At 44.7% G+C, this 19,942-nt stretch overlaps 1 protein-coding gene across 1 annotated transcript in view; it reads right to left on the reverse strand.

Annotated features, from left to right (window-relative positions):
• The window catches only part of TSPOAP1 (TSPO associated protein 1), a 3,887,333-nt gene extending 3,874,032 nt beyond the window's left edge, over positions 1 to 13,301 (reverse strand). Inside the window, exon 1 of the mRNA XM_069614850.1 lies at positions 12,085 to 13,301. Coding sequence (XP_069470951.1) covers positions 12,085 to 13,200 — 1,116 coding nt within the window. The 5' untranslated portion in view covers positions 13,201 to 13,301. The remainder of the gene's footprint in view (positions 1 to 12,084) is intronic.
• Positions 13,302 to 19,942: the final 6,641 nt, after the last annotated feature.

The raw sequence follows: 19,942 nt of genomic DNA on the forward strand, positions 1-19,942 counted from the left end.
GCATTCAGAGAGCACTGGTTCTACACGCTCGCATAGGAGGCAGGACAGCATAGAGCAAAACACAAGTTTGCTGCACAGGTCGGTGCATGTGCTATAACCATGAAAAACCCCCAATTGACATTTCTGCCATTAGCGGAATCGCAGAAAGGAAAGCGTAACCCCTTCCACAGCCGGGGAACGCACGACAAGGGCAGGGAGGCTGACAGCACTATGCAGCGCAAGGCTCAGTCCAGTGCGTGCGTCCGTCCTGGCTGTTAGGGGGCAGTAATTGTTTTAAAAGGACCAAGAATCGGCAAAAGACACGCCGCAACCAAGAGCACAGGTCTGTGGGAGTAACTGAAAAGCTTGTGTTGGGGGCAGAAACAGTGGTAACACTCTAGAGAAGAGCTCACTACCACAGAGAACAAGAAACAGCTGGAGAAGGAGCTGAAGATGACGGACACACTTACCTTAAAGGAGAAGTTGCTCTTGGAATGGGCAAAGGAGGCAGAAGCAGCTCAAGGCATGGATGTGGCCAAAAGCCAAAAAGATGATGGCAGAAATAGCAGCGTCCAGCTTGGAATCTGATGCACATGACGCAACAGAAGTAGATACTGGCGAGGAAGATGACCAAGCAGAACAAGAAGCGCAGTTGAAGAGAAAAAGGAGCCAGTATGTCCGCAGCATGCCAGTCACAGCAGATGCCCACCCAGGAAGTAAAAGAAAAGAAAAAAACGGGTCCTGTGCAGAATGACTTGGGGCCAATTTTAGAACAATTTTTAAAATGGCACAAAGAAGGGGGCGCTGGGAAAAAGAAGAAAAGGCACAGGGAATACTCTAGCAGCTCCAGCAGTGAGGGATAAAGTTCTGACACAGGATCCGAAACTGAGAGCGAGGATGACCAAGGCCACCTCGGGGCATGGGTCGGGCCCAGTAGCATTAAGGAGACCCCGGGGCTCAAGATCACCAAGTTTGGCAGGCGCACAGCGGGAAAGAATGTGAATAAGACTATTGCATGGCATATTGATCGTAAAATTAAGAAGAAACTATGGAAGAAACAATTTATAGAAATCTTCGCCCTTTTGGAGTATGAAGAATGGAGCTATGACATTTTCAGGAAAGGCAGAAAAGAAGAAGAGAAAGAGAGCAAGGAGGCCTTGAATAGATAAAAACTTACATAATTGGGAAGCTGCTTTTCAAATATTAGCTATAATAATTTTAGAACATTTTCCACAGGAGGGAACAGCTTTGATCGCTTATCACCACAGGATCCTTCAAATCCATAATACCTTTGGGGGGAATCTTGGTTAAATTATGATAGAGAATTCAGAAAGAAAATGCAAAAATTCCCAGACCTAGGTTGGGAGAAGCGGTCCCAAGCTATATATGTTTTATGTCCTGAAAGGGAACTCTTCTCACAATGCACAGAATAATAAAGATTATGAGTCACAGACTCAGAGAAGGGGGGGGGGGCTACAGGCAGCGCAGCTCGCACAGATACCAACCAAAGAGGCAGTTCACACCACCATAAAAGACAAGACACCCTTTCCGGAAACCTGACACTGGGCGGGGGCAGAGATCCGGGCAACAGACCCCTGGGTACACAAGCCCCCGCAGCTCGGTAACCACTGCTTACTGTTGGAATTTTGAAAAAGGTTTTAGCAGTTGGGGGAAACAGTGTAGGTTCAAACAGCAAAGTAGCACATGTGGTGGAGAGCATAGCAGTGGTAAATGCATCAAGACCCGCACCTGCTAGGCCAGGACCCAAAATCACAGAGGGAAAAAACACACTTGATTTAAGATGAGGGCCTCGCCGGTGAAAGTAGATAAGCTGATGCTAATGTTACAAGACTACCCGGATGAAGTAGTAGGAACCTTCTTAGGGCAAAGCTTTAAAGAAGGGTTTATAATCCATTCTGATGGCCATGGATCCCATCTCATCCCCAACAATATGAAATCTGGCTCCACCCTACCTGACATCATTAGGAGAAAACGAGAGAAAGAACTGGGCTTGGGCAGGGTGGAGGGACCATTTGACAGCCCGCCCCTTTACAGAATTGTTATGCTCCCCCTGGGGCTAGTGCCCAAGAAAGAGCAGGGGGAGTTTAGAATGATCTACCACTTGTCTTACCCACCAGGTAGTTCCTTCAATGATGGCATCCCCACCACAGAAGAAGCAGCGTCTTACAGCAGCTTTCAGGATGCAGTTGATTTAGTTAGGTTATCTGGGCAAAATGCAATCATAGCAGTCAGCTTTCAGGCTGCTGCTGGTCCATGAGACTGCATACCAGTGGCTCTGTTTTCAGTTTGACAAAACATTTTATTTTGTTAAAAGCCTCCCCATGAGTTGCGCGATGGCATGCGCATACTTTGAGCAATTCAGTTCTTTCTTGCAATGAACCCTACAAAGGGCCATGCCAGGGGTTAGAGTAGTTCACTACCTGGATTTTTTCTTCAAGGGACCAGAATGGTCCACCTAGTGCAGCTCTGCCATTGATAAATTTAGTGAAATCATGACCATATTGAGGGTCCTGCTCGCAGAAGAGAAAACACTACGCCCAAAACAGGTCCTGTCATTCTTAGGGATTGAAACTGATTCCATAAAGGGGGAGTGCCGTATTCCCAAGGAAAAAGTAGATGACTTACTAGGGACTATCAGAAAATGTCAGGCAAAAACAATGCAACCCTGCTTCAGCAGCCTACTTAGCAATACCAAATCAGAAGAAATCTGGTTCGATAGAATACCTCGAGTCAGACCTAAAAAGAAAGAACCGGGGACGAGACCTAGAGATGTACTGGTGGCCTGTTCCTCATAAATACAAAAAGACATTTTGAGAGCCGCCAGGTCGCACGCGGACTTGCCGATCAATGGAAATCGCATCCAGATCAACCAAGATTTGACCCTCTGAACTCTCCACAAGAGGAGGCTAATGTGGCCAGTAACAATGTTCCTGATGGTGAATCACAAAGTACCAATGGGCCTATCCGTTTGGCCTAATCTTTACTTGGGAAGGCAAGGTACGACGAAGGGGCCGACGTTACTTCACATAGAACACGACCAGGACCAAACTGAAGGCAATCTGCAACAAAGCCCCACAAGGGATTCAGCCACCCCGTGGGAATGGACAACCGAAAAACAGAGGAAGGACCGAGCCTCGGCCCTCACGGGCCCCTACAAGCAAACAGATTGAATTGGATGGAGACATGATGTCGCATACAGCACCTGATTAGGGTCTTCACCAAATTGGCACCAGAACAGAGAAGTATGATTGCAAGACAAAAGCATGTAAAGGAGGTGGAGGAGGACACATCTTGGAATTATACACTGGACATGGTTATATCCGGGCAGGAGGGGGGGATTGGGAGAGAGTTTGGTCCAACACCCTGGTGGGAAGCCAGGGAGAGTCTGGCAGGGCCCTGACCACAGATGGACAAGGGGAGACAGGGAAGGTGGTGGAGGGGGGAAGGAAGAAAGGAGAAGGGTAGTTGGAAACGAAGAAAGGGGAAGAGTAAACACAGGTTCCGAGTTAAAAATAGGAGTCTGGAAGTTAATATCCCAATAGCAAGACATTCAAGGAAGCGTTAGGGCATGAATCAAGGGCAGCAGCCACCACAGAACAATCCCTATGGATGAGGCGGCAATTGTACCACTGAATGTGCAGGGGTCGAATTCACCAGTGAAGCGCTGTGCGATATTGGGGAAGGTTAATAGAACTCCACACATCAATAGGGATATTGCAAGAGACACACCTCCTCCCAGAAGATGAAGGAAGAATGTCTCATAAAATATTCCCCCAGCAATACTTTGCCTCAGGTGGGAAGAAGACGAAGGGAGTAGCTGTATTGTTTAATAGAGAGTTGAGATTCCGAAAAGAGCACCTTCTTAGAGACCCGGAGGGTAGATGCTTAGGCCTCACGGGCTGGATCAGAGGCCAGAAATATGCCATCATCGCCTTATACGTCCCCAACGAAAAGCAAGACACATGTATTGGTGAAACTCTGCGCAGACTGGGGGGGGGTGGTGTGAGGGTCAAATAATAATAGGCGGAGACTTTAACTGCGTAATGGACCCATCACTAGACAAAACACTACCAGCAACAGTGGCTGATGGGAAGAATAGACACGCTTTGGGCAAATTCTTTCAAGACCTGGGAGTGATTGAGACATGGAGGTTTTTCAGGATACAAGTAGGGAATATACACACTACTCGGCAGTCCATAGAGGTTACTCCAGGATCAATATTATCCTGGTGTCGGCGTCCCTGATCCCACAAGTGACGAAGGTGGAAATAGGGGCTCAATACCTCACAGATCGCGCACCAGTAATAGTTAACTGAATTTTGCGAGGCTAAAGGAAATATGCAGAAGAGGTGGTGTCTAAATGAGTTGATACTGAAGGAAATTGCATTCAGAGCACACATGGAAGAGACGGTAAGAAAACTACTTTAGGGAGAATGATAAGGGGGAGATGGACTTTAGAACGGTTTGGGACGCAGGGAAAGTGGTAGTACGGGGAGAATTCATTTCATAGGTGGTGGCATATAGGAGAGAGAGGCCCCTAGTTGCACAAAAACTCGAGAAGGAACTAAGGGAGGCTGAAACCCAACACAAAACTAGGCAGACACAAAAATCACTTAGGGCACTTAAGAAAATTAGAGCGCAGTTGGAAGCACACACAGCAGACAGTAGCGCAATCACTTTTGCTTACTAAACAATCATATTACTTACACGGGGTGGGGGAGCAAACATATTCCTTGAGACCAAACTGCAGAAACAGAAAACCGTAACTACATAATACAGCTTAAAAACAGTCAGGGGAAATTGTGTTCTGGTGAAAAGGAGAAGGAATAATGGTGAGATATCATGAAGTTTTAAAAACGAGAAAAACTAGAGCCCCAACGCAAAAAACATGTATGCTGGCAACGACCCTTCCCCACATCACAGAGGAGGAAAGTAACTTATTGGGGGGCGAGATAACGGCCCAGGAGGTAAGCGATTCAATTACTACTCTGCCGGCTAATAAAACCTCAAGTCCCGACGGGCTCGGAAATGGTTATTATAAAACGTTCCGCTCACAATTACTGGCAACTCTGGTAAAGCTCTTTATTATCATTAGGGAAAGGGGCGCAGTCGCACCAGACATGGGGAGATCCAGGACTCTACTAGTACTGAAACCTGGGAAGGATCCTACTGAGTGTGCTAATTATCGGCCAATTGCACTTGAATTCAGATGTTAAGATTTACGCCAAGATACTGGCAACTAGGCTTGGGAGGATCCTTCCCCAAATCATACATGTGGATCAAACAGGGCCCATCACAGGGAGACGCACTCAGGACAATGTGAGACGGGCCATAAACATTATCAACTTAGGAATTAGATCGGGCCAACGAGACTCGGTGGCGGCGTTAGACGCCAAGCAAGCTTTCGACAGTCTGGATTGGGGATACCCGAGACTGGTATCGGAGAGATTCGGATGTGGCCCAGTCTTGACTAGAATGGTATTAGTTAATTTTTTCGAATTCCCTCTACGAGCTTTCTGATCAATGAACAAAGCGCGGACCAGACTGACATACAGAGAAGTACAAGGCAGGGCTGTCCCCTTTCCCCATTAATATTTGCAATTGCAATATTTGAGCCATTTGTCGCACAGATTAGACAAGACCCGTATATTAGTGGAGTTAAATGTGGGGTAACTAGACACAAAATTGAAATTATATGCAGATGATGTCATGCTTTTTATGACAGACACACGAAACACATTGCCTAGAACTACAACAGAGATTCTGCCCGTATAACTAAAACCTTGCAGTGAGCTATATTCACATTCATATGGCAAGGTAAGAGGCCCATACTCCAAAGGAAACTTATGATGCACACTCCCCTCCTCGATGGCCTGGGAGTACCTGATGTAGAAAGATACATACTGGCGGCACACATATCACCTATGCTGCAATGGGATGGACCGGGGTGGTGCCAGATAGAAGAGAAGATTACTACGATTCCTCTGAAAGCGTTGCGCACTCTGCCCCCTCTCTGCTGATTCTGGGGAGTGAAACTACTGGAAACCACTAGGTTGTCCCTTTGCAGCTGGGACAGCGCACTGAGGAGAAAGAAAATGCGGCGCGGACTGGGCCCACATTCCCTAATAGCGCATAACCCGGAATTCACCCCAGGGCTTCAGGCGAGATTCTGGGAGGGATGGATAGATGCAGAAAGTCTGACCCTAGCGGACATGTTTCAGAGGGGGTAGCCATTATCATTCGAGGAATGTAAACGAACATTTGGCATTGGGGAGAAGAGAGATATAGATATACACAAATTAGACATTGGATCACACACCTGGTAGTTAGAAGAGCAGGCACTAGAACGCTGATAGGCCTCGAACTCACAATGCAGGAAGGATTGACCACGAAAGGAGTCTCTAGAATTTACAAATTATTAGCCAAGGCCCAACCGGGAGACAGGTCATGTATAAGACAAGCTGGGAGAAACTATTACAGAAGAAGAATGGGGGCAGATTTTGGTCGAGGGCACACAAATCCTCCAAATGTACAGCGATCAAGGAATCGGCCTATTTGCTGTGTTATCGGTGGTATATGTCCTACTGAGGTTGCAAAAAATAAAACCAAAATACCTGCCGGTCTGCTGGAGGGAATGTGGGGGAAGGGGAGACTTCCATCACAAGTGGTGGAATTGCCCAAAAGCTGTGTTATTTTGGAAAGAGGTTTTGGGGCATATAAAAGAAAAGACAGGTGTGACTATACCATATGACCCAAAGGTAATCTTACTGGGAATGGTGGTGGAAAACACGTACGCAGCATCAGGGCATAAAGCAGCTCTTACCACGCACCTACTGTCGGCCGTAAGATTAACACTGGCGCAAGGTTGGAAAACGGTACTGGACCCGATAATCGCTTGGTGGTGGGAGAAAATATGGGGGATTATGGCAATGGAAAAAATATGTGCCCTAAAGTCTGGCAGGTATCTCGGATTCCTAACAGTATGGGAACCGCTCAGAGAATTTGTAAAGGACAGAGCATAACTTCCAGAAACCTAGGATACTTTGGAATGTTCACGTATGCTAGAGTCCTGAAGTACAGCACACCCAAAAGCCTAGGAACACTTGCAAGCTCCGGCCTAAGAATGAACTCGGGAATGCTTTAGTTGAAGAAAGGGGAGGGCGGGAATCACTGTGTTTAGAGTTAAAACAAAACAGCAGAGACTGCAGAGACATTGCTAGATGCGTTACAGACTATGTGGAAATGTTATGTAAGATAGTAACGTATGGATACATTCCAAATGTTGTACTCTGTATGATTCTGCGGAATAAATAAACTATGTTAAAAAAAAAAAAGCAACCCTTAAGAGAAATCCAGTCACTAGCAGGAAAATTTAATTTTGCAACCAGGATCATGCCACAAGGCCGGGTGTTTCATAGGAGCCTAGAGATGAGAATGAGAGGGGCATCTAAACAACACCAACACATACGGCTGGACAACGCAATACAAAAAGACTTAACAGTATGGGAAACATTTCTCAACAATTTTAATGGGAAATTTATATGGCGCACGCCATTGAATGGCACTGCCAGGAGGGCCCTGTCACTGATGCTGCAGGGGGCAAGGGCTTTAGGATATGTTTTGGCAACAAATGGTGCGCAGGCCACTGGCCCCCCAGCTGCCGAAATCTACGTTGGACCAGAAACATTACATTGCTGGAAATATTTCCCATATTGATAGCACTCGACATATAGGGGGACAATCTGAACAACACAGGGCTAGTCACGTGGTCCGACAACTTGGCAGTTGTGCATGTGCTAAATAAAGGTCCTACATCTTGCAAGTTGGTACTAGAGGCATTGAGAGAAATAAAACTTACCCTGAAATGCAACATTGTTATTAATGCACGGCATATGGCCGGGAAGGAAAATGAAGCTGCTGACGCACTGTCCAGTTTTCAGTTCCATACTTTCAGGGCATTAAATCCTCAGCCAGAGGAAAGGAAGACTGCAGAACCAGGAGAAGTCGGGGCAATCTTGGAATAAAACAATTTCTGCCACAGCACCTCAAAAGGAAAAGATCCCTGGGAACAAATACTGCTCACGACCGCAACCAAGTCAATGGCATTACGGGGAATAACTCACGGCATCAAACAACAACAGGTGAGCAAGTAGGGATTTTGGGGGAACTGGGAAAAAATGTCCTAGCCCAAAAAACAGCAAAACTGTACAGCAAATGCCTCAAAAAATGTGGCGAGATTACTAAAGTCCCCAACATCAGGGAAATCCAAGAAAACCATGTTAATGATTTCATGGAATGGGCCTTCAGAACGAATAAGAAGGAGGCATGGGCATCCTCCCATTTAGCAGCAGTGGCATATTACACTAAACTGGCGGGAGGGACAGTTCATTGACATTATATGCTTTGAAAGGGTGGTCCAAACTAGAAGGAGCAAAAAGGGACACCAGGCGCCCCCTGAACTTTGCTAAATTAAAAATCCTAATAGATAGCCTACACAAAGTATGCAGCAACACTTATGAAGCAGCCTTATTCAGAGCAGCCTTTACATTAAGCTACTTTGCGGCTTTTAGAATTAGCGAAATTACATTAAAAAATACACATTCAGAGGAGGGTATGGCAGTATCTGACATCAACCTGGGAAAAGAAACAATGGTCATAAAACTTAGCAAATCTAAGACGGATCAGACAGGAAAGGGGAGAATTAGAAACCTGTATTCCTTGATAAACGCTCAGGGAAGGAGGGCCAACTCCTGACACATAAAATGGCTCAGCCCTTAGCAGATTCCAGTTAAGGACAGTACTTAAAAAGGCGATAAGTGCAGTCGAATGGGACCTGGCAGAATTCGGGTCCCACTCCTTCAGGATCGGCGCAGCAACATCTGCCTGGATGGGAGGCCTACAGGAGAAAGTAATAAAAGGGATTTGGGGGCGGAAATCTGGGGTATATAAAAAATACATTAAGAAAGACTTAATTTAACGGACCCCCGCCCCCTTTTTCTTGTTCCACCACACAGGGAGATCTCCATTTAAAACAGAATGGATTGTAGGTCACTTCTTCGTCACAATGGCTAGCAGATGGCTGGAGGAAACACAGGAGGGCCTGCACTTTCAGAACAAGGCCACTTACTAGTGGGACAAGCCCGGAATTAGCTGGGGTGAGTTACATGACAAACTGGCTGGCCGACTGGGGGTCAGCGCCCCACCCCCCCGATTTCCTTATAATTCCCCTTATAAATATCACCTTTCATGCCTGCGCGCTGCGCCTGTGCACAGTCTTCACCTTGCCCTTGGAGACGGTGCCCCAGGCTGAGTCTCCACGCCTCACCTCGAACGCATCCACACCAGAGTTCCCCAGCCAGCACCATTGCTCACTCACACATGCTCATTCTGACCCACCTCCAGGTCCTGGAAATAGTCATTTCCAATTGCGGACATATGTATAGTAATTTCTTGTTAAGAGAGCATGAATTGTGCAAAGCCTGGTTCACTTAAAAGCAAAAAAACAGTACCAGCACCGCAGATGGTGCCTCAGAGTGCGATTAGCAATACATGTCAAATTTGTGGGCACGCAGGGCTGGAATGCTGTGTTTGGGCCTACCGGTCTCTGGCTTAAGGGCCATTACCGGCCCTGCCCTCCCATGAAAGTGGTATTTAACTTTATATTGAAAACAGTTAATATGAATCACAGGCAAGGGCCATCTGGTCTACCTGAATTTGACAATTACCCTGCCTGCTGCAACACCATTTTATGTACTAAGACTCCAGCTTTGAGTTTCCTTTGACATTGTGAACGCTTTCATTTATGAAACTTCTGAACTCTTCCTTACACAGTAAATGATGGGGCAATCATACTGTATATGATTACTGTATGGGACACTAGCCTGTGCACCACCGTGCACCCAGCTGCACAGACCCTTTTACTGAAAACGGTTCCCAGAGCCTTTTTAGATCATATCGATTTATGTCCATTTGTGCAGCTAACATTTACTTTTCACAGACGCTCTTCTCACTAATGTCTTAATTCAGGGATACACAAAAATATTAGTACAAAATTGCTAATCAATTAAGTTTGCGAATCATTAAAATGTAAATTAGCAAACTCTGCTAATCAGTTTTTGAAAACTAATTTATGGCTTGAACTTTCACAAATATTTGCATTTTGCTTATGATAAGAACTGGAAAACTAAGGACAGATATGCAGAATGGGTTCAAATACCACCTTCTCCTCTTAACCAAGGTGTGTGATCCTGGGCAACCCTGTTCAATCGTGCAGGGCCTTAACCTGTCAAAATTGCCTGTCCCAAAATATTTCAAAACTGTCAGCCCTTGAGATTGATTTAATTCTGAGGGTATCTCTTCAAAAAAGCCTCACTAATATTTCAATTTGCTATTCTGTTGCTACACAAAGTAACAGTGTGTGTATATATATATATATATATATATATATATATATATATATATATATATATATATATATATATATATATATATATATTGCACAACACAGCCATTTGTTTCTTTGCTCTCCAATTGCTGCGCCGCTTTAATGCCATGTCACTCATCTTACCTGAGTCTATGCCTAGAAACGTGCACCTTCCTAGTAGGTTTTAATTTGCATTCACCATCTATGTTATGGCGCATGTACCTTTCTTGTTTCTTCCAACTGGTCTCTTGTATCCATGCTGGAGCCCTTTTACAATTGGTGAAGGTGCTTATCTGTGTCCTCTGTCAATTCTGGGGAATGCACACCTTATTCATACGGCTACTGATGTGTACTGCTTTTATACTACAACCCGTATACTTTCCTTGTGGCTGCAATTGTTAAACAGTGTCCTGTCCCCATGCGAGAAAACAAGGGTCTTTGTTAAGGACGGCTAATGTTGCCCTTGAAATGCCACTCGCATATTATTCAGCATACCAACCTATTGGTTGGGATTGTGACAAGAGGAGGGTGTGACCAGATATACTGGATCCCATAATTTCTGTGGTACAGTGGGGGTATAGGAGGCCCAAAGGTGTCTTGTGCCCCGGGCCCCAAAATTGTTAAGATAGCCCTTGCCAGGATCATAAATAGTTCGAGAACTGGCTCTCTCCTTATGATGCGAGGCCCAGCGATGATGGCGGCAAAGATCTGTAGGAGAGGGAGAAAAAGAGAGAAACATCCTGACAAGCAAGATATTATAGAAGAGAATGGAGCACAGAAAACCTGAGTGCCTCATTGCTAACTGCTAGGATGGAGGGGTGGCAGGGATTGGGGGGGGGGGGGATTTGATTTGTTTTGCTCCCCCTGATCTCAGTCAACCCTATTCCCTTATTTTTCTGTTGTAATAAAGACCCTTGGTACTTAAACATTTTCCAATCTTGGCTTTTTGAAGACTAGACAGGAAGCTGAAAGCACAGGTATAGCATCAGAGGAGACTATCAACTTTCCCAGTATTATCCCATCCTTGTGGGACATTCTGTGACAGATTTTGCACTGGTCTATGGTTTGATCGCTGGAAAGACAACCTTAACAGGTAACCTGGTGGTCTTCCCAGAATGTTGTTGCCACTGCAGCATCAGATTCTGACGAACAATGCCGACATGCTTGAGCAATGAAGGTAGAGGACTTGTGGAGAAAGAAAATAGGAATAACCTTTCTTGAAGCCGCACTTCGAGTCAGACAGCTAGTACAGGCCATACAATGTGCACACGATAAAAGCCATAATTCGCCTTTAGCGACAAAGAAGTAGTCCGCTGTGTGGACTTGGAGAATTGGCATTCATGCCAGGGAGTGAGTAACTCATGCCTGACTAGTAGCTTGCAGCTTCCCATTTTTTAACCCTGAGAAATTCAATTTAGAAGCATTAAATTACTAAAGTCTTAGAGAAAGGAAAGAGGAAAGACAACTAAAAAGGTATGGTTTCTCATCAAAAGAAAAAAGGGACAACGTCTTGCTTTACATTGCACTTGTTAGAGATCCTCTTCAAATAAACCGGTTTGTTTCTTGAATCATTTGCTCACAATAAGGAATTGAAAACCAACTGTCCAAACCCTACCCAAACAGAACATCACTGAAGTTGAATCAAATTAAAATAGAGCTTACCAACCACTGCTGCTGCTGCACGTGATGGCTCTTCTCCAAAATCTCTCTGTTTCTCATGGAGGAGAACATTCCTACAGCAGGAAGCCAATCTTCTTTGGGATCAGGCGATTTACGTTGTTGCTCAAGTTCTGGGCTCAAATAGAGTAACTCAGACTCTTTACTTAGAACAATCCAAGCAGAGGTGTCTTGTTCATTATCTTCAGTGTATGAGTTCCCTGGTTTTGTTCCAGAGGATCCTGCAACAACCGCTTTGCACCCAGGGCTATCTGGAGACTCTGGCTGAACCAAAATGCTGTCTGTGGAATCTGGCTTGGCCAAGATGGCATCGAGGGAGCGGGGCCTAGATGCTGTGCTGCAGGGTGACAGGGGTTTAGAAACTGTGCTATCAAGGGAACGTGGTCTACATGCTTGGCTATTTTCCAAATCAACGATACCTGCAATGTTACTAAGTGGTTTTGGTTTGCTTTTCAACAAGGCAGTAAAATCCCACTTAGAACCTTCAAGAATATACTTTAGGAATAGATTTCTCTCTACATCAAGCTCCACTTTCAAGTGCCTGATACGAGCAGCTTGCTCACCATCAATTTCCCATCGCAACTTTGATAAGACATCCTGCAACTTGCACTGGCATTCAGCTGCTCCAGAGTCTCCTTCGCTCAGCCGCCGGATGTTGCCAGACTTGCTGGAGTAACCTCTGTTTAGTAACTCCTCAGCAAGCTGTTTCTGAAGTTCTCGTGCCTGTCTGACAGCAGCATTCCTCTCCTTCTGTAGGAAACCCTGGAGCTCACGCAACTCTGCATCCTTCCAACGCAACAGCTGCCGGATTTCCACTTCTCGCTCCCTCACAATGAGATCCTTTAGCTGCTGTGACTCACGAGTCTTCTGCAATTCCCACTTGGACCGAAGATCATCCACCAATTTGCGCCTTTCCTTCTCTGCTGCCTCTTTGACCCCCTTCACCTCTGCAGCAAACTTCCTGCGGTACTCCTGTGTTTTAAGTTTTTCATTTTCCAATTCCAATTTCAGCTGATCAATCTCTCGTCTACAATCTTCCAGAAGGATGACATCAGACTTCTTGGGTGAAAAACGAGAATTGTTAGGACTGTCTTTCATCATGGTCAGATAATATAATTTGGGGAAGAATCAGCAGGAAAAATGCAGCATGCAGAAAAAATGCAGGAATCATGCAGAGGTAGAGGTTTAGCAGCATGCAAGCGTCCAGCTGTGGGGTTAGGAATGCAAACAGTTATTAAGCCAACAGAATTAAAATCAAAAACACCACTTTATTCATCGTCGAATATTAATGTCATGAATGCATTTAGGGACACTTTCAGAGGTTTTGCCATTAATATCCCCTTATATTCCAATATATGTTAAATGTGGTTTGGATTCAAAATTGAACAAAGTATATTTTAGTACGAAGTCCACCTAGATTTCTGACCCCCTGCTCAGACTCCCAACCCTCTGCTGCGGCTTTCAAAACACCTCCAAGTGCTCTTGGATTTCTTTAAAATCAGATCTGGCTTACTTTACTTCCCCAAAGAGAAATACAGTAAATCACCATTATTCTTTGCTAATGTACATGAAAGAACATTGTTTGGTGAAAAGAGGAACACATGGGTAGTGACTATTGAACCTTTTTGTGCTATAACCGAGCACACACTTCAAGGCTTTGTTGAAACCAGAAATAGCTTTTGTGTGTCATGTAATAAACAAATTAGCAACTTTTAGACCAAATAGTTACAAAAGAAAAGTATTTGCTTTTTTGGGGGGACATGCAGTTTATTTGTTTGGCTTTTAAGCGGTTGGCTATATGTGCATTGTTACATGGTCACACTCTAAACGTGTTTCAAAAGCTAGAGGCACAAATACCGTCAGAGGAAATATACATCCCAAAGACAAATCACCTTTGCCAATTAGATTAAACAATGGTCACAACAGATCGATAAACTATTCCTCATCTGGATAGCCACCAACATAAATGGAATTCATACGTATGGCTGAACAATAGAGACACCATTTTAACTTTCCCTCTGGGCTGTAAGACAGCATGTTTCTTTGAGCTACTACAATTAGTGCATGATCATATATATACACACACGATACAGGAAGCCCCATGGATCGAAACACCCGGCAGAACAATTACAGTTATAAACTGAACATGCTCATGGATAATTTGTCCTTTAAGCAGTTTCTATGTACGAGTAGAACATGATCAACATTTACCGACCTCGAAAATGCTGAACCCAGTGAATACCAAGACTGAGCCTAAACTAAGAAAAAGGTTTCAGGGACAAAAAGGAGAACCAATTTGAATCCTTCGGAAACCCCTTTTCTCAAAGATTCCAATATGGGGAGGAAAGCATTGTATGCCACAAAACATACCTCCCTATTGAAGCAAGTGAAGTAAAACAAACTGCAAGATATTGTGAATAAGGCTTGGAAAAAACAAACATTTCTGTTGGAAACACGGAAGAAACGAGAAATTAGCTTTGGTCTGAAAAGAAAAGTTCCTAAACATGCCAGTCATGTGCAATAACGGGGGTATATCTCTTTTTGGGACATTTCTAATGTTCACCATGTAAACTTTAAGCATGCCAGATCCGACCAAAGGACTGTCTCAGTAGGTCCATACAATTTCATCACTAACTCATATGAAAGGAGCTTATGGGAGACTGTACGGGAATCCATACAAAGTCAGTGCTAATGCTTATTTGGCAGTAATTGTATTGCTACTTCCACCGGAAATGAGCTTAAGGTTAACTCCTGGCTTTAGTGCCTTCGAACCAGCCTCAGAATTGTTTCTTTGGGACCAATCCAAAGGCAACACTCCTGATGGGTCAGCTCTACGATTCCATTGCTACATCACCAGACTCCTGGTCTTAGTGTCTTGAACTTAGAGGCTTGAAAGTATGAGATGCTCTCTTCTGACCCATTAAAAGACACATCACTCCAATGTTATCACTAAGTTATCTGAAAGGGGTTTAGGGGCGACTCGGGACCACAGTGACTTGTAACCAATAATACTACCAGGGGACCCATAGAAAAGGTAATGCTCCCACACACATGGCGCGGTGGTGATTCAGCGGTACCCATCACATCAGAATTACTTTTATTTATTACACGGCCAAACCCTTGGGTATCACAGCGAGGTTACAGCTTGTTAAAATATTATTCAGTGAGAAATTGCAGCGAAGTTACAGTCAACAATCATAAATGTATTTACATAAGCCAGATAATAAAACAAAGATACAGGACATTTACAAGTACTAAGGTGGCAGCATTATTCCTATTGGTTGAATAACCAAGTTTTGAGCGACTTTGTTAAGCCCATGAAGGATTCCTGTTTTTTAATGCTAAGTGGGAAGGAGTTCCAGTGTTTGGGAGCTAGGCATTGGAAGCTGCTACCTCCAGCTCTGGAGTTTCTGTAACAAGGCCTGGCAAGAAGTAGGAGGCTGTTAGATCTTAGAGATCTGGTGGCTTCTTTTTTTCTAGTACTTTAAAGGTAGGTGGGGGCTTTTTTCTAGTGACATTTAAAGGTGATACATAGAGTTTTGAATATAACTCTAGCTTCGACAGGCAAGCAGTGCTGACCTCTTCTGATCTTGGAAATGTGGTCCGATTTTTTAATTCCTAGTTGGGCCGTAAGACTTTATTTTGTATCAATTGGAGTTTTTTTAGATTGGTGGTGGTTGTACCTGGTAGTAATATATTGCAATAGTCAAGTCTTGAAAGAATCAGGGCTCTGGCCAGGGTAATGCAGTTGGTGGGGGAGAGGAATTGTCGGCTAAGGGCTATTAGTTTGGCAGTGTATGCGGTGGATGATGAGACGCTGCTGATGTGTTGAAAAAGAAAAAGAACTACAAACTACCTCCTACTCCTGCATTTGCCGACTTTCAATAGTCAGGGTCAAACAACCACCCTAAAGTTGTAACTTATATCAACTTCTGATCGGACAGACCATATTCTTTCATAAATTAGAACATCATGTTTTCATTATTATTGACTCATCTTGAGTCATCTCTTTTCTCTTTTCGTGTTAAAAATACATAAATCACATAAAACATATCACAATGTGCTTTGGGTTTGGATGAAACATAGAAAAGTGTCCTATACATTACATCTGACAACAAAGGAAAAAACAACACATGTAAAAAATTGGTTTCTTGATGATAGACAGGTATTGGATACCTAACACCTCACAGGGTATTTTATTAGCAGAGGATGAAATTGCAGAGAATGGGGTCGACGCAGTGCGTTTCGGCCCACACATTCGAGGTAGACTGCATCCAAACTTGGTCTCCTCTTTAATTAAACCGTGCCTTCATCAGGACAAAACTGAATAAAACCTCCAAAACCCAAATAACTTCTTTATTTTTAAACATAAAAACAAGGAAAAGAGGCTTATGGAATTGTCCAGTGCTCTCAATTTAATAGAGTACACCATAAGGGTGGTTCCTTGATCATAGTCCACTCACCTTTAAGTGATGGACTTGCAGGGACAGATTTAATTAATTGTAGCTGTCAGTCATCTAATGGTGACCAGTGCCCTATACAACAACAAGAAAACCCTGCTAGTGCCTTGCGTGAAATACATTTACATTATGATTGGCAATGAACTAAGAATGCTATACATTCAGAAAGGCCCCCAACATACCTTGTCGTGGCGGGAAAAGACCCATGGGGTGTTGGTATAATTCAGTAACGGCGAGTGCTCAGGGAGTGGGGGGGCAACGTGCCCACCTCCACTACCTTATCTGTGGCTGATAACTTTGGTGCGCGATGTAGATGATGTTTAATCGCGGTCACTACGCTGGAGAAATCAGCGTTCCACAACAACCCTACAAAATTCAGAGCGCATCGATTAGGAACATACTATTTTCATACTCAGGTGGTAGCCTCAATTTAGTTTTAACATTAATGTTGCATAAAAATGTATGTATATATATTATATATACATACATCCCTGCTGTCACTGCTGATGAATAGCACTCGGGGCCCCAAGACCCCGGATGTTTAATATAATCAACAACCCAGAAAGAATATAGGCTGCAGTGTGTCACACTACGAATGGCAAAGGGGGCGCACCCGCTTCTTACACGGGGCAAATCTCACCTGGTAATAGAAAGCATGTTGCCTGCTGTGCGTACACAAGCCGTATCAGTCTTCCGGACGGGCGCTGGAACTGAGCGTTTCGCGCTCTTGCAGGAGTTTAAATCACTTCCTGGTTTTCGTTTGGGGCGATCAGCTGATCAAGTCAGCTGATCCATGCCCGACATCACATGTTGCAACCCGTAGCCGGAGCACCATAGACACAAACAATGAGACGATGATACTGACTATTAATAATGCAAATTGAGTGGTTGCAGCCGAGGCGCAACACGCTTAAATCCATGCGAGATGCTCATATTTTTAATATTGCACTCCCTTACTGGCCGTGTCTCAGAGGGTCGACATAGAGAGAGGACTGATGGAAAAGGGGTGGACTACAATGAGTCCAGAACGGGGGCCGATCACACCGTTAAAGGCACCGTTCTCTGCAATTCCCAGAATGATATCCACCGTGTTTAGGGGTAGTGGAACATCCCTCAATCCGGCTGTCGTTTCATATGGCACAGTAAGCAAGGGAAACCCACATAAACAGCAAAAATGGACATAAATCAATGAGTTATACAACACGTTTGCAATTTTTCTTTCCGAAACCCTCCGTTCTACTGTTTCAGCCTTTCAACATATTATATTTCACTGTCTTGCCCTTGACTTTCCTCAATTGTTTCTATTCTTTCTATTCTCTCTCCCATTCATGTCTAGCCCCAGACCATGTCTCACTTTGTCTGCGGGGGAAATGTAAAAGGACAGGTGGTGAGGTTGTGATGATGAAATGTTAGTCATCGGATACTTCTCTTCTTATGCCCAGCTCATCTGTTGGTCTCTACCCAGATGATATCAACAGTATATAGTAATGTCTGTATCTCTCTGTTAGGAGAGCGTGATCACAGCACTTTCACAAGAACAGGTTCCATTCAATGCTCGTGTTTAGTCCATTATGGACACAATCCAATTTCTGGATCCATCTTTGCTCCAGTTTTCTTAGGGCGAGATCTCTGTCACCTCCTCGTTGTTTCGTGGGTACTTGTAACGCTCACCTGATTCCCGTAGAGGCGCCGGTCTTGACTGGGCGTATACCGTATCTTCAAAGGTGATGTGTAACACACGGCTGGCTCTTTGGGCTGGACCTCTGTGCACTGTATGTCTGACTCGAAGGGTAAGATGTCTGCAGATAGAAAATATGGGATTAAGGAACTGGGTTATTGAATGTCTCTCTCTTCTTCCCTTTCTCTTCTCCTGTAGAACCCCAAAGGTTAACGCTCTCACCTTAGGTAAGTGAACGCCGTGCTCTCCATCTGCCTCGGGGCAGGGTGCTGTAACCAGTTTCTTCACTGGATAAGGGGAGCAGGCCTCTTGACTTCAGAGGACTGCTGTCCGTCGTTTACTGCACGAACGGTAAGTTTCGAGTAATTCTAATGTCTTTAAAGTCTTTAGTAATGATGTTTCTTGTTTTGCAGGGTTCCGGCGATGGCAGATGACGGGCTGAAGTGAGTTGAAGATGGAGCCCGTGTGATGAATAGAAGCGCCTGGAAGCACGTAAGTAAGCGCTTGTTGCCTGCTTCACGATGCGCTCTAAATGTCTTTTTATTTTGCAGGTACAAGTTCGGAGCGGCTGCAGGGTGCCGGAATACCCACTGGGTTAGATGTGGAAAGGAGTAATGGCACGTGAGTATTAAAGTTCCCCAATGTCTTTAAACGCACCTTGTTTTGTCTTTCAGATGCGGGATGCAGCGCCGAAGGCCTCCGGAGCGTGCGAAGAGTTGGTAAGCTTTTGTCTTTCAGATGCCGGAATGCAGTGTGAAGACCTCCGGAGCGCACTAAGAGTAGGTAAGCCTTTGTCTTTCAGATGCCGGAATGCAGCGTGAGGCGTTGGTGACAGCCGATGGACCAGGTAAGTGAAAAGCTGTCACTGAAGACCGTAATGCTAACCTGTTCTTTCTTGTCTTTATAGGTGTTGCTGAAGACTGGATTCAGGATGGTAAGCCTTTTTCCTTAGGCCCAGGATCAGATGCAGAAGACACGATGAGCATTCTGCTGCAGAGGATGCAGAATAACGCAAAGCAAGATTCATCCATCGGGTGTGGTTTAAATAGCCTCCTGTAGTGCTTAGGTGTCTCCTTCCACAGCCACGCCTAGGTAAGAAAAGAGTTCCTGCTTTCCAGAAGAGTTCCAGTGTTCTGAATCTAGGGAGTGGCTCCTGCCCCACCCAACAGGAAAAGTAGTTCCAAACAGAAGAGGATCAGAGGCTCAACTGGCAGGCAAGTAAGCAGCATGGTCTGCTGCAGGTAAGTCCACCCAAGCATTATGAGCCCGGCGCTTCCAGCGCTGGGACTGGGCATATTTATGAGCCTGGTGCCACTGGCGCCAGGACTGGGTCCAAAAGGTCCCAATTGGGACTGGTTGGCACTCGGAACCTGGGTTATGGATCTGCTTCCAAGGGAGTTGGGAAAACCCTGACCTTTTGGAAGCAGAGATCATGACAGTACGGTTTAGATCACAAACCATTTTATGTCTGCTTCAGTGCGTTTCTTGGCTTGGAAATGTTCTACCAGAGGTTTGTCCGCCAATTTATTCCTGAGGCATGACCGGTGTTCACATATGCGTTGGTGGACTTGTCTTAGTTTTCCTAATGTATAATAGGTTGCATGGGCAACGAATTCCATATATGGCCCATTGGGTCTTGCAGTTAGGGAATTCTCCATGTGTCCACTTGATGTTTTTGAGATTGAAGACTTTCTGATTTTCCGTA

The sequence above is a fragment of the Ambystoma mexicanum genome, chromosome 9 (assembly GCF_040938575.1).
Source record: "Ambystoma mexicanum isolate Mex_15411 chromosome 9, UKY_AmexF1_1, whole genome shotgun sequence".
NCBI classification, from domain to species: domain Eukaryota; kingdom Metazoa; phylum Chordata; class Amphibia; order Caudata; family Ambystomatidae; genus Ambystoma; species Ambystoma mexicanum.